Source organism: Vigna angularis, chromosome 6 (genome assembly GCF_016808095.1).
Source record: "Vigna angularis cultivar LongXiaoDou No.4 chromosome 6, ASM1680809v1, whole genome shotgun sequence".
Taxonomy (NCBI): domain Eukaryota; kingdom Viridiplantae; phylum Streptophyta; class Magnoliopsida; order Fabales; family Fabaceae; genus Vigna; species Vigna angularis.
Window position 1 is genome coordinate 2332584 of NC_068975.1, and position 16064 is coordinate 2348647.

Sequence of the window (16064 nt, forward strand, 5' to 3'; positions counted from 1 at the left end):
ACTCATACCCTCAACCCTGAGAAATATTACCCTTGGGAGAATTCAATAAGAACCTGAATTGTAAGAAACCTCCCGGCACTCATGCAATTCATAAATCATGCTACTAAATGAGTTAAATACAGCAAGCATTGAAACAAATGAATTCCCTAATAATTAATGAAAAAGCATATAAATTAAGAATCAATTCAAATACATGAGAGTTCACAAGGTTACATCATTCCCCAACAACAAATAGAGTTTAGTTCCCCATAGACATGGAGAAACTATATGAATAATGGAAAAGCATGAGATAGTGAAACCTTAAGAGTAGAAGAGGAAGCTCCCGCCTCTAGATTCGCCTTTAGAGAGTGTTGCTCCAGCCAGAGATACAAAACCTAGAGCGCCTAGGTCCTTTAAATAAAGTTGGAAAAGAGTAGAAACAGGGCCCAGTCCGAAAGAGTCGAAATAAAGCAAAAATTGAGCTGGATCTACGACGCACGACGCTCGAGCGCCCGGGCAGTGGACGATCCTCATGTAGGGCTTGAGCCTTCAATTGGTCGCCCAGGCTTCGAGGGCCGTTGCCCGGGCGATGGATGTCGATTTTCCGAGGCTCAAGCCTCGGACTAGGCGCCCAAGCTTCGTGCGGTTCCTCCTTTAGGTGCTTTTCCAGTCCTTTCTGAGCTCTAACTCCTTAGTACTTCATCTCTGCTTTCCGCATTCTCTCATTACCTATCAAAACAAGGGTAATTAGTCATAAAATCATCAAATTCAACCTCAACTCTCTTATTCACACAATTAAATGAAAAAGCATGAGTCCAAGCAAGTTTCTAAGTGAAAAAGGGTGTATTTAATATCAAAATTACATCACCGATAACAGTATTTTAAATTGTTATCACAACCCCAAACTTAGAACTTTGCTTGTCCTCAAGCAAAATAGAATTTAACTCAGCTCTTAACAATTATCACAGTGGTTCAGCAATTTTTCACAATCTTTTTCCCAAGACAAATCATTACTTCAATCAGCTCATCATAAGAATATCAGTCAAGATGCACAGATGGTTTCTCTCAAATAACTCAAAGTGATGCTCAAACAATTCAACAGGTAAACTCTCAAGCTCCAGAATTCAGAAAAACATCCTGCTAAGTATCTCAATCAAGTTTTACCTCAAGCACCTGTTTCACATGTTAGAAGCAACCACCTATGTATTTTTACATCATGCATCATCTCAACCTCAATCCAAACAATAAGCATCAAAAAGTAACCCTCATCTAAACACAACATTAGAAGAGCTAAACCACTGCAATAAGATAGAGCAAAGTACATCATTCCTATACTACAAAAAAACAATAAAAACAGGAATATAAAAAGAGTTTAACAATAAACAAAATAAAAACAATAAAATAAAAGCAAGGGAAAGTAAGAGAAATTCTGTCTAAACAAAGAAGCGTTCATCAATAGTCATCAGAGTCTTCATCCTCATCAGCTGCATCTCCACCATCTGCATGTGCCGGGTCCTCTGGCCATGCCATACGTGCCCTGAACTCGTCCATAGACATGCGGTGCCGAATCTTAGGTGGATCATATAATCTGCTAATCATCTCGACAACCGCCATTTGGCCTCTATAGAGAGCTTCCATCCTGGCATCCATCAAGGACATGTACATGTCCCGCATCTGAAACGGGGCGGCTTCATGGGCAAGCCCCTATGCTGGTGGTGGTGCCCTCCTGTGCACCCTGGGAGCCTGCTGTGGTGGCATAATTGGACCCTGCTCCTCTGTATTGCAATAGTAGGTGGAATAGGCTTCGTCTAGCTCCTTCCTTGGACGTTCTAGCGGCGATGCTGACACATTAACACCCATAATCTCACACATATGTGTGATCAGAGAGGGGTGTCCCAGAGGGGTCCTGCTGCTCACAACACATGTACAACTCTTGATCTCCTCAACAATAATTGACCCTAAATTGACCTCCCTGCTACTCAAAATACAATACAAGAGAATAGCCCTCTGAGTGGTGATATCAGACATATGGGAGCAAGGCTGGATGTTGGCCTGGGAGAAGGTCATCCAATGTTTTGCCAGTGGTACCAAGGATGCCCTCTTGATGTGGATGGGTACATCAGATCTGCTCCTCTCAAAGTGCCCTCCAGGCACGCATAGGGTCCTCTCCACATCCTCATAGTCAACCCCTTCAGCCATAGCCCGCTCATACTAGCATTACTCTCCTTCCCAATCAGTGCCCAAAAAGGAGTTGATGGTGTCAACATCAAAGAGGATCTTCTTGTCCCTCACATAAATGGCATATGTCTCCTACTCTCCACCTAGCGCCTTAGCATTAGTATAAAACTCTTTCACAATAGGGATGCTAGTAGGAGCAGGATAAGTAGCCAGGTTCCCCCAGCCTCTGGTGTTGACCTCCCTTCCAAACTGGGAGCCAAAGTAGGGAGCAGTCCCACCCTACGTTTCATGAGCAGCTTCTTGGCGTCCACTAAGGGGAAGTATCTCTCGTGGGGAGCCGTCCTGAACTTGTGGGAGTAGTACTGCTCTTTTTCCTTTCTCTTGTTTCCTTCATTCTTCATTCTCCTGCCAAATGAGGATGCCATTCTTGCACACATAGATTTAAAAACAAAGCCAGAAAACATCAAACATTAGTTCCAAAAATATAACAACCAAGTACCATTGTTCCCAAGACAATTAGGGAACCATCAGTGCCATCTGCATAGGTCCACAGAGCTAGAAAACAGAAAAATTTGTGTGCTATTAAAGACCTCCACCGCCCGAGCGGCGAGCATTGCTGCCAGGCGTGGGTTTGCTTGAATTTTCACTTCCAAAACAGTTTCTACTCAATCCCAGCCAAAATTAGCACAATTTAATCGGTCCAAATAGTGGCAAAACAAGTTTACAAAGCACCAATCAACAATTCAATCAATTTCATCATTATTCATCAAACCCTTTTCAAGAACATGCATCTTCATCACACATTCATCAATTGAAAGATTAGGGCTTATGACTTACTTGAATGGGAGCAAAGAATCACAGAAAAATGCTCAAAAAATTGGAAGAAAAGTGTTCTCCTAGCTGCCACCACTTCAAAACCCCAAACTTGGATCCTTGGATGGTGCAAAAATGGTGAAACCTTAGGGTTTTGGTGAAATAGAAAGAGGGAAAATGGAGAGATCACTTGGGAAAGGTGTTTTGAGAGGCTAGGTTGAGGGAAATCAGAGAATGAAGGCTTGGGCGAAACCCTTAGGGTTAAAAAGAGTGAAAACGGACTAAGCCCGCTCAAGCTTCAAGCTAAAAAGCCCACCTGCAGAGCTGCCGCCCGACCGGCCTAAGTGAGGCGCCCGGGCATCGAACGGTACTGTCCCTCCTCTTAATTTAAACTGTTATGGCTTTTGCCCGGCCCTGAGTTCTCAGATTCAACCTAAAATTTTTCAATTTCTTTTCCCTAGTCCTCACAATAATTCTCAGATCAATCAATTAATATTTCCTCAGCCCTCAAACATTCATCTATTACAGATTAGGCACACTAGAATCACACACAAACAAAAACAAAAAAATAAAAAATATAAAAGTTTGTAGAAACACTGGGTTGCCTCCCAGTAAGCGCTTCTTTAACGTCACTAGCTTGACCCAAAGCAATCACAAAATAAACAGAAAATAATTGAAAATAAAATAAAAATAAACAAAATAACAGTTTGTAAAACACTAGGTTGTCTCCCATCAAGCGCTTCTTTAACGTCACTAGCTTGACCCAATAAGCTCATGTCACATCTTTGATCTTGGTGTCATCTTTTCCTTTTCCACACCAATTGATCTTTAGCAGCTTCCTGTTCACCTTTTTAGTTCTCCTTGAAATTGGAGATTCAATCTCTATCAGTCCATCAGCTATGAGTTCTTTCACTACCCAAAGCTTTTTGTTAAATCTCACTGGTATTCCTGGTCTAAGTTCTTCATGTTTCTCCAGGAATCTGAGATTATCAATTTGAATCATCACATCTTCCACTACACAATAGGGCTTTTTGGTGGATCTATCAGCCATAAACAGAGTCATTTTTGCAAGTTTGACTTGAAGACCACCAATCTTTTCAAGAACAGATAAGGGCATCAAATTAATACTGGACCCTAAATCAATTAGGGCTTTCTCTATTTTATGATTCCCAATAGTACAAGGAATGGTGAAACATCCTGGATCTTCAACCTTAGGAGGGAGTGTCTTTTGTAAAATCACATAGCATTCTTCCTGTACCTCCATTGTTTCCTCCTTTAAATATCTCTTTCTTTTGAGGAGTTCCTTCAAAAATTTAGCATATTCAGGAATCTGCTGCAGTGCTTCAGTCACAGGAATTTTTATTCCCAATTTTCTGGAAATTTCTTCAATGCACCCTAATTGTTTTTCTTTTTCTTTTCTGGAGCACTCTTCAGGGTGATTGAGATTTTTCTCTACTTTTTCTTTTTTTCTCTCAACCTCTTCTTTTCTCTCTCATTTTCCTCTCTTTCTTTTTCTTTCTCAATCAAATTTTCTTTTTCTTTTCTCTCAATTTTTTTTCTCATCTTTTACTTTTATCTCACTCTTTTCTTTTTCTTTTTCACTCAAACTTTCTTTTTCTTTCTCTCTCTCATCTTTCCTACTCACAATGGCCTTACATTCTTCTTTGAGGTTAACTTCAGTATTAGCCCCAAAATTTCTGTTAGGCCTCTCATTCCTTTTCTTGGCCAATTGACCAATCTGCATCTTTAAGTTTCTTATAGCAGCTTTAGTGCTTTTCTGAGTGGATAGAGTTACCTGCATGAATTGTTGGAGAGTCTCCTCAAGCTTTGTAGTTCTATCAGATAGAAAGGGTTGTTGTTGCCACTATTGTTGTTGCTGCTGTGGTGGTCTATTGAATTGTCCACTAGTTTGCCCAAATTGGCTTTGTCCCGTGCTTGGATGGGATTTCCACCCTTGATTGTAGTTGTTGGGACAGAACTAGTTGCCCATGTAGTTTACATTGTCATTGAGATTCTTAGGCTTTACACACTGACCATTAATATGATCACCACCACATAGCTCACCAAGTTGTTGTTGAACCTATGAAACATTCTGGCACTCATTTGATGGTTGAGAAAGCTTTTTTGTCAAAATCTCAACCTGTTGAGTGATAATTTTATTTTGAGCAAGCAAGGCATCATAAGACTGTAGCTGTAAAACTCCCTTAGGTTGTGAGGAAGTTTTCCTTTCATTATGCATCTCATTATCATTGGTAGCCATGTTGTCAATTAACTCATAAGCTTCCTCTAGAGTCTTGCACTTGATATTGCCTCCAACTGAGTCATCCATCATCAATTTGGTTTGTGAGCAAAGACCTCCAAGGAAAAGAATGACTACGGTTGCTTCATCAAAACCATGAGTAGGTGTCTTTCTCAGCAAGCTTTTGTATCTATCCCATGCTTGTCCTAATGATTCCTCCATGCCTTGGTTGAAAGAAGAGATTTCCTGCTTCCCTTTGTTGATCTTTGACTGTGGGAAGTATTTATTCAAAAATTTGGCAACCACATCTTCCCACCTAGCAAAGCTATTTTCAGGAAAAGACTTTAGCCATAGTTTAGCGTTTCCTCCTAGTGAAAAAGGAAACAAACTTAGTCTTATAGCATCATCTGGCACTCCATTCAACTTCACAGTGTTGCAGATTTCATTAAAAGTGGTCAGATGCTCATATGGACTTTCATTGGACAGTCCATTGAATTGGTTGCTTTTTATTAGATGGATCAACGCAGGCTTCGTCTCCATGCTTGTGGCGTTGACCATTGGCTTTGTAATGCTGTTAAAATGGTAAGGGCCAACAATAGTTGCATAATCTGCCAAAGTACGTCTACCATCATTGTTATCCATGCTTTCCTGATCAGATTGTAGGACTTGTGAAATTATTTCTAGAGAAGGTATTCTAGAAAGTCTCTTTCTCAATGGTCTCCTACTAGTCTTAAGTCCTTCAAGAAGAGGTTCAGAACTTTTGTTGCTACTTGTTCTTATTGTATCCTGCATAAACCAAACAAAACCCTATAAAATATTGTTAGCACAACAAATAAAAATAAAAATAAAAGAGACAAAAATAAAATAAATTAGAATAAAATAAAATCAAATAGAATAAAGCCAAAATTAATTAAGAATCACGCAAATAGAATAGTTTAAACCGTGAGTCCTCGGCAACGGCGCCAAAAACTTGTTAACAATATTTTTGATCTCCAAAAACGAAACCAAAAACTTTTTGATGGATCGACAAGTGTACCGAATCGCACAAGTAATATAAAATGGTAATACCAAGTATCGTAACCCTAAAGACTCTCGACACTAAACAGTTATGTGATAACTCAATTAATTAAGACTTAAATAAAATGAGATTGTTGGTTTCAAATGCAAAGACATAAAATTAAATATGAATGCAAATTGATCAATAGTAGAGTAACACAAAGATGAACAGAGGTTGTTTAGAAAATGAGATGAGTATGTTGTTAGGGTTTGATTTCACCAAGTTTACTCTCATGTATATAAGAATTCTTCTTTTTACATTAATATTAACGTCACTCACTAAATTACTTAGAACCCGATCCCTCGGCGCAATAAGCCTGCCTTAATTCCTAGTTCGTGCAATTCCTTGCTTTCCTAGAAAATTAAGTTTGAAGATCAAGAGCTTAAGATGACCAAGTACTCATACCCTCATCCTTGAGAAATATTACCCTTGGGAGAATTCAACAAGAACCTGAATTGTAAGAAACCTCCCGACACTCATGCAATTCATAAATCATGCTACTAAATGAGTTAAATACAGCAAGCATTGAAACAAATGAATTCCCTAATAATTTATGAAAAAACATATAAATTAAGAATCAATTCAAATACATGAGAGTTCACAAGGTTACATCATTCCCCAACAACAAATAGAGTTTAGTTCCCCATAGACATGGAGAAACTATATGAATAATGGAAAAGCATGAGATAGTGAAACCTTAAGAGTAGAAGAGGATGCTCCCGCCTCCAGATCCGCCTTTAGAGAGTAGAAGAGTGTGTTGTTGTGTTGCTCCAGTCAAAGATACAAAACCTAGAGCGCTTGGGTCCTTTAAATATAGTTGGAAAAGAGTAGAAACAAGGCTCGGTCCAAAAGAGTCAAAACAGAGCAAACATTGGGCTAGATCTGCAACGCACGACGCTCGGGTGCCCCATTTGGGGCGCCTGGGCGGCAGCCCTCGAAGTCGCACGACCAATTAAGAAAAGTAATAACTTTTTCATAGTTTATTAGTACATATAAATTTTAATATACATGTCTTAAATTTCATGAAAATTTGGAGTTGTGTTTTGTATTGATCTTTGGGTGCATGTTTGATTGTGATTTATAATCACTTTCATTTCGTGTAACCTGAAGACCAATGCGACATGCTGGCAAATTTTCGTGAAATTTTAGATATGTTGTTTAAAATTTATATGTTTAATAAACTAAAAAAAGTGAATCTTCTTGAATGGGATAGGGTCACACCTTCAATATAAAAACAATCAAAGTCATCATTCAAGATTATTGAAATTGTGTAAACAGTTTCAGTAAATTTGCGTACAGATCAACATTGGATTAATTCACCATGCATCAGTGTCAAGTACGAGAGAGGGTAGAAGAATTTATACAGTTTGCGCAATGTAATGCGAGTACAAGTGAGGATGAAGTCAAGTTTAGATGTCAATGTGTGAACTGTTTGAATGGGAGGAAGTTGAACGCAATCAATATTAGGGAACATCTTATCTGTGATGGTTTCGTACGAAGTTATACAACATGGATATGACAAGGCGAATTGTTAGACTTTCCAACTGTCTCTCCAACTGAAAATGTATATGATTCCACCATGGATATGGAAGATTGACCGGAAGAAAACAACTTAGAGGACATGATTCGCGATGTTGGCGTAGAAGCTTTTGCCCAAGCGCATGTGTATCAAACGATGTCCACTGATGCAAAGACTCATTTGTATGTGGGTTCAACTAAGTTCGCACGGTTGTCAACGATGTTAAGGCTTATGAATTTAAAGGCGACGAATGGATGGACTGATAAGAGTTTTACATAATTGTTGTCGTTATTGAATGAAATGCTACCAGATGGAAATACATTACCCCACTCGGGTTTATGATGCAAAAAAAATTCTTTGTCTGATGGGTATGGAGTATAAACGGATACATGCATGTCCGAATGATTGCATATTATATACGAATGAGTATGAAGTTTTGACAAAGTGTCCGAAATGTGGGTTATCACGATACAAGTAAAAAAACAACAGTGAAGATAATGGTCACACAAAAAAGAATGGTTCTGCTTTGAAAGTAGTTTGGTACCTTTCACTCGTGGCCAAACTTAAGCGTTTGTTCACAAATCCCAAAGACGCTAAAAACCTAAGATGACATGCAGATGAGAGAACAATTGATGGACTGCTTCATCATCCAGCTCATTCAAAGCAGTGGAACAATATTGATCAAGAATTCCCCCAATTTGGTCAAGAATGTAAAAATCTTAGGTTTGGTTTAGCTACTGATGGAATGAACCCATTTGGTAATTTAAATACCAATCGCAACTGTTGGCCCGTTATACTGATAATTTACAACTTATCTCCTGGATTGTGCATGAAAAGAAAGTACATGATGTTGTCAATGTTGATATCTGGTCCAAAGCAGCTTGGAAATGACATAGATGTATATTTCAGGCCACTAGTTGAAGACTTGAAGTTGTTGTGGGTTGATGGGGTTGAAATATTTGATGCCTTTGCTTCTGAAACTTTCATGATGCATTCCATGTTATTTTGCATCATTAATGACATCCCAGCTTACGGTAATTTGTCGGGATACAGTGTGAAGGGTCATAAAGCATGTCTTATATGTAAAGAAAACACTGCAGCTCATCAATTAAAACACAGAAGAAAGATAGTGTATATGCGTCATCGGAAATTTTTAAAATCTAATATCATCCATATCGAAGGTTAAAAAAAACATTCAAAGGACAACAATAGAAAGACGATGCACCAATTCCACTTACTGGCCTTGAAGTTCTTGAAAGTGTTAATAAAGTGCATCATGTATTTGGAAAAACATCCAAGAAGTCATCTATAACGACCCCTTGGAAGAAGAAATCAATATTCTTTGATCTTCCATATTGGTCAAAGTTAGATGTTAGACATTGCATAAATGTGATGCATATAGAGAAGAATGTGTGTGATAGCTTGATTGGTACACTACTCAACATCCAGGTAAAAACAAAAGATGGAGTGAATGCTCGTTTGAATTTGGTTGACATGAAGATCCGAGAAGAGTTGGCACCAAGAGACGTACTTATTTGCCCCCTACATGTTACACAATGTCAGGACAAGAGAAGATAAGTTTTTGCCTTTGTTTAAAGAGTATCAAGGTACCACAAGATACTCTTCAAATATCAAGAGCTTAGTGTCAATGCAGGACTTAAAGCTTGTTGGACTCAAGTCTCACGATTGCCAGGTCTTAATGCAACAATTGTTACCGATGGCAATTCGTGGAATTTTGCCCAAAAAAGTTAAGCAGACCATAACTCGATTGTGCTCATTTTTCTCGTCAATTTGTAGTAAACTCATCGATCCTACAAAGTTAGATGAACTTCAAGGCAACATTATTATCATCTTGTGTCAGCTAGAAATGTTTTTCCCTCCATCCTTTTTTGACATTATGCTGCATTTACTTGTTCATTTGGTCAAAGAAATCAAGTTGTGCGGACCAGTATACTTAAGATGGATGTATCCTATTGAGCGTTATATGAAGATTTTGAAAGAGTATGTCAAAAATCAATATTTTCCAAAAGGTTTAATGATTGAAAGGTATATTGCTGAAGAAAGTATCGAGTTTTGTTCTGATTATATGATTAAAGCAAATCCGATAGGAGTCCCTCGGACATCATGGTTGAATAGATGTTCTACAAGTAAAAGCATCCGAGGTGTGAATGTGGTGAAGAAAAGTCGTGAAGAATTGATGCAAACATATATGTACATATTAAACAACACAGATGAGGTGATCCCATTTTTGGAAGCACACAAAGCCATTGTAAAGGACAAGTATCAAAGACAATAAGAGAAATGACAATTGATGGAGCATAACAGAACATTATTGTCTTAGTTCAAATCTAAAGTTTTGAAAGAATCACGGTCTTCTGAGGTTGTGATATAATTCGGGACGTATGCTTTATCTTGTGTGTAATATAATGTATGATTGAATTTTTATTATAATTATGATAAATTGTTATTCCACTAGTTTACCCTTGCTTTTGTGTTGTTTGTTGTGTGTTGTTTTCTCTTTACGATGATTACCTTAATGATGTGAGATTAAGGATACAGTCTTTTTAGCTGTTCTAGTAAGAGGAGAGGTGGAAACATATGAGAAGTCAGATAATTCTACCGGTGTAGATCTTGTCTTTTATGAATTTTTTGTGTTATAGTGGTTCCATTATCATATATGTAATATTTCATTTTAATATTATTTTACTATTAAAATGGGATGTTACATAACCTAATTCTAAAAAAATTAAAAACTAAAAGAAATTAAGGAAAACTTCGAAACATAGAAAAAGGTGCAGGAAAGTTATATAGGAGTTATGAAAATGTGAATAATTCATATTAACAAAATATTATTTTATCTTTAACCATATAACTCTTGTAATCACCATATAAATAAAAACTTATTATGTCCTTTTACAAGTAAAAAGTAATTTTTTTTAATCATCCCAAAAACAGAAACATGTGTTACTTTACTTCTGCCACTTCTTATGAAAGCAATTGAGTTGATAAGCTTAAACAGTTAAATGAAAAGAAACCTAAGGGTACTTTTGCCCTAAAGTAGATGAATGACACTAACTAAGGCTATACTTGCAACAATTGGATTCTTATCTACAATTCGTTATTTTAGATATTTCGTTATTTGGGTGAGGAGTGTTCCATCTGTGATGCGACGAAGGACACAAATAGAATTAGGTTGTACATATCAGTTTTACTAATCATGTAATTCATGAGGGAGCTTGTAACGATAATAACCTATTAAAACAAGGGAGAGAGAACAGTCACAATCTTTGTATCCGTATGCCGACCATATATGTGAATCTACCTGTTAATAAAAATTATGAGAAGAGTTTCATAACATTTTATACATGAGCAACTTTGTTATTAATCGGTTAATTGAAAGTTAAAGATGAATAAATTTCTGATTAGTTGAAGGTAATCAAGAGAAATGATTTACATATAATTTCCTCTATTTTTTCTGAACAAAATAGTATTATTAGTCAAACAACACTTCAATGAAATTTTTTATTTCATTCAAAACCAACTCACTGGAAAAGTTACAAACAGTCTGAAAATTAATATTGTCTACTACTTGACAAGCAAGTAGCTAAAACCTAAATAATAAACACACAACAGAAATTTAAACCAAAAGGTGGGTTCGCAAGCTGAGTAACATTGTCTATGGATCAAGACCATGACAACACCTATAATTAACAGAAGTTACTTCCATGGAACGTCCACATTCTATATTAGGGCAAGGTATATGAGCCAATATATCAGAAGGGTAGTTAGAAATCTCACTATGTTCACATTTTTTTGCACTAGTCTTGTCCTTGATGCTCTCATAGTACTCTTTGAAAGCAACATCAAAGCTCACTTCTTCATGCAACTTTACATGCCAAAAGCTCAAGTCCTTGACGGTGCGAGACATAGCCTGACCATGACCCAGGAGCTTCACATTGTATCCCTTACTAAGAATGACCCATCCCTTAGGGTCTTGTTTTAGGAAGAGCAACCTCTTTATCTCTGTTGTTGCAAAGTCTTGCACTCCTTGATTTCCACCCTTCATTATTTGTTGCTTCCTACTTGCAAGCAAACTATCAATGGCAATCCAAAAGCGTGGCACAATCTTAGGGTCTTCCCTTCCCAGTTGGTATGAGTCTACTGTGATGTCTATCTGCAAACTTAGTGTCTCAACATCCCTCTTCAATTTCTCTATGGCAGTCGTGAATTCTTGGATCCACACAGTGTCTGAGCCTCCGTATATGAACAGATAACGATCCTCTTCAATCTGATTTTTCAACATTATATTATATATGTATTCAAATTATTAATATTTAACTCATTTTATCACTATAACACCTATGTTCTTTCCTAAAAGAATCTCGGACGGTAAAATTAAAAAATTCTTCTTTCCATTTTCTCTTCAATTCAAATTTCATTTGTATTCTCCTCCTATGTTTCTAGCTAACTAAATGGTTCTTGCCTACGTCACACTCCTTGTTTTGATTGAAACTTTTACAAAAGTTAATGAATAATTATGAGTATGTTAGCAGTATATATTCTTTCTTATACTACTTTTGTATAACCTGAAAATCCAAATTGGTTCTGATAAATCATGTTTTAATTTTTTTCTAATGGTATGTCATCTTCTATTGTTATATTATTATTGAAACAATATACTTTTTTATATTTTACTAAATTCATGTTTAACATTACTAAGTGAATTTGATAACCTTTTCATGATGAATACAAGTTTTATACTTAGAATAAGTACTTTTTTTTTTACGCATATAGTTTTGTATGTGTGCATATATATTAAATATGAAGGACTATGTGCAATGATATATGCATTTAGTACTTACCAAGTCTCCGATTCTTGGGTTAAGCTTGGTCATTTCAGACCAAAACCAATTCCATTGTTGAGTGAGACGAGTGTGATCGGAGGTTCTAAATGGAAATCCATCAATGCCCCACATAGATATAATTTGTTTTGTGTCAATGTTTTCCACCTTACCCTCAGGACTTATGAGTGGGATCACAGGTTTCCCACTATAGTTGAACACTTCTTTGATTAGCTTGATGCCTATTGCAAAATTGAAATGTTTGACCACATACCATCCGAACTTGGTTCTTTGTAATTTAGTTTCTAATGTTTTCCTTCGATCTTCATTCCATTCATCAACAATGGGGATCCACAAAATCTTGAAATCCTCCTTCCTGTAACCTTCTACTTCTCTTGGTTTCTCTTTCAGTTTCTCGTAAACACTTTTCAGAAGTTGAATCTCCTCATCAATATGTTCAAGCTCAGAAATGAATAACAACACATGCTTCTTCTTAAACTCTTCAATTTTAACCTGCCAAAGTAAAATACACATATTTACAAATTAACTTTATATTGACAACACTTTCAAGTTATGGATTTTTTCATTTTTTATTTCTTCAATCAATTCCATTAAAATTTTGACTAATCCCACCTTGTTTCCTTGTAATGCTAATGGTAGTGGTTATTACCTGTTCTAAAGTGAGGCCATTAATAACATTATGTCTAGAATCCCTGTTCTCAGTGGAGATGATGAGTGCTCTCAAGACCTTGACAATATCTTTTCCAGTAATAATGATAATATTCTTACGTCTGGAATAGTCTTCTATTCTCCCTGATATTATCACATATATATAATTTTAGCATCTTCTTATATTAATGAATCTCAATTCAGCTTCTTACATTTTAGAAACTGTATTATTAGGAAAAGAGAGTAAGGTATAAAGCAAGCATAACTAACCTATCTCCGTGCTACACATTTCCAAATGCTCTCTAAAAGTTCTCAGAATGAGGTCAAGCTTGTTCTCAAAGTTTTTCGATAATTCATGTTTGTTAACCCTGGATAAAGAAATAGCAATCATTATATTTGACAGAAAAAAGAATTAAATTTGATCAAATATACAAACAAATTCCAATTTGAGAAATTTAATGGTTGACAAATTAGTAACATAAAAGCCCTACTTTGATTCTTAGAAATCATGAATATATAAGCCACCCTCCATATTATATATCCTTCTAAGAATTTATATGTATATATCACATATTTATAATATAACTAATATTTGAATTTCTAAGAACTAATGTATATTTGAACTAACGTAAAACACTAAAGAGAAAACTGATAATTGCTAGAGAAAAATGGAATTGGTTTCTTATTTCATTTTTTTAATTTGATTTTGGTCTTTTAAATTTGAATTATTCATCTTTCAAAGTTCTATTAGATCAACATATCTAACTTCCATTCTAATTTGATCAATTTATCCCCGTTGAACAAAATGTAAGAACTAAAATTAGTTTCTATTACTTAGTGATGAATATGTATAAATTGTCTTACTTGTGGTCAGTGGTGAAGTCATCAATTTGACCAGTACAAGTGACGAAGGTGAAGATTGCCCAGTAGACGACAACAGGAATCTCATGCAAAGTCTCTGCCAAGGTTGGCACGTCCTTGATGTCATAGCCAGCACTGGTCAGCCTCTTCCACTCAGTGATGCACTCAATCACTTGCATCACCTTCTTCACCACACTGTTGAAGAAACTCAAGTGCTGAATGTTCTGCTGAATCACGAGAAGCCCATTCAGATCAGCCAGAGATTTCTCAGACTCTTCGTGCTGTCTCGTCAGGGGATGATACAAGAATTTCCCATATTCCAGAGCAAAAGCTGCTTGAACTATCAGTGCCTTCGCATCCCATGAATATGCTTTCAGCTGTTCCAGAATCAGCATCGTTGTGTGATTCGCGTAGTGTTCACCACGAGAAGTGCACACCATCTACGTCTCCAACAATTTAAACATTAATAGTGTAAAGATTGAGAGTGTTTTTCCACTTAAATTTTTGTTATAATTTGATTTATGTTCCTTGTACTATTAGTTGTATTGTTTAATTAGCGTACGTGGTCACAACATCACTTAGACGCTCAAGGGAACGGAATATTCCTGTCTGTAGAATGGAATCTATTGAAGAGATTGCTACGTTAAGTGAATTACACACATCAACCTCAAATAGTTTTTCACAAAAACCTATTAATTATTTGAAACACAAAGTTTCACATTTGATTATAAAATAATTATTGGTTAAATAAACTTTTGTATTAAAATAAGATATGACCATTATTTTAATATTACATATTAATATACATGCAAGGAAATAAACCGAAAATAGAAAATTAACAAGCACCTGACAAGCAATTCGCTTCAGCTTTGCAGTAAGTTGTCGAGACGTTATGGTTTCTTCTCTGAAACGCTCACTGAGTTGGCTAGCCTGCGTCACAAAATCATTGAATGTACTTTATGATAAAAAAAAAAGTAATAGCAATCATTCTAAATGTATACTAAATATATACTACCATTTTTTTATTTTCTAGGTTAGATTTTTGTACCAGAAAAAGTTAAGTACATGAGAAGAATGTCTGATCTAAAGGGTAAAAAAGCGTCTTCAAAAATACTTCTAAACTATTCATTAACAAATTCTTTATTGGTAACAAAATTGGATCTTGCATATGTGAATATGAACCTTATCTCATAATCATAACTTACAATAGATATGAACCAAAATATGTAAACATAAAGGACACAAACGATTCAAAAGAATATTACCTGTTGAATGACGGTGTCTGTGATTTGAATTGAGTGATTGATGACGGTTGAGGCAACGGTGTGAAGAGATTTTACATCGCATTTCTCAACACAATGAAAATGGGTTCTGTAGACATTATCCAGAATCTGTTCATCACTGAATTCAAATGGGTTCTGCAGCAAGGTCTTCCCTTGCAGGACATTGCTACTTGAACCTGACTTCTGGGTATTCATCTTCGTGATCCAATCTAGCTATCTACTAGTCAATGTTTCAAAGTAAACGCTGTTTCTCTCGTTTGTGTTGGCTGATTTATAGTCACCGAAAAGCATAGGGCATGACTTTACGATGCTTAGGTGAGGCCCATGTAACAATAAATGATTCCACGAAGCGTAGAAGGAACCAAAAGCATGGATATGTGCTGTTATCAGAACAAGAAAGCATATTGGTCTCATTAATTTATGTTCCTGTGTAATCAGTATTTGAGGAATATTGAAAATCAACTTTTGTATATCTTTTTTTCATATATATTTTTTGAGTAATGATATCATGACACACTTTTACATTTATTTGACACATACTACAAGGATAAAATAATCACAAAACTGTAAACTTTTGTATTGTTTCAAAAAAGAAAGAAGAGAGTAAAAAGTAATTAAGATAATA

The 16064-nt window shown here is 36.1% G+C and overlaps 1 protein-coding gene across 1 annotated transcript; it reads right to left on the reverse strand.

The window, feature by feature from the left end:
• Window positions 1-11275: 11275 nt before the first annotated feature.
• Window positions 11276-15674, reverse strand: LOC108319775 (protein SIEVE ELEMENT OCCLUSION B). Its single transcript, XM_017551020.2, has 7 exons — window positions 15422-15674; window positions 15003-15086; window positions 14160-14596; window positions 13566-13663; window positions 13297-13439; window positions 12648-13139; window positions 11276-12073 (listed from the first exon to the last, which is right to left on the reverse strand). Exons 1-7 carry the CDS (start codon window positions 15632-15634, stop codon window positions 11462-11464), a joined length of 2079 nt encoding a protein of 692 aa, XP_017406509.1. The 5' UTR covers window positions 15635-15674; the 3' UTR covers window positions 11276-11461.
• Between the last annotated feature and the right edge of the window lie 390 nt (window positions 15675-16064).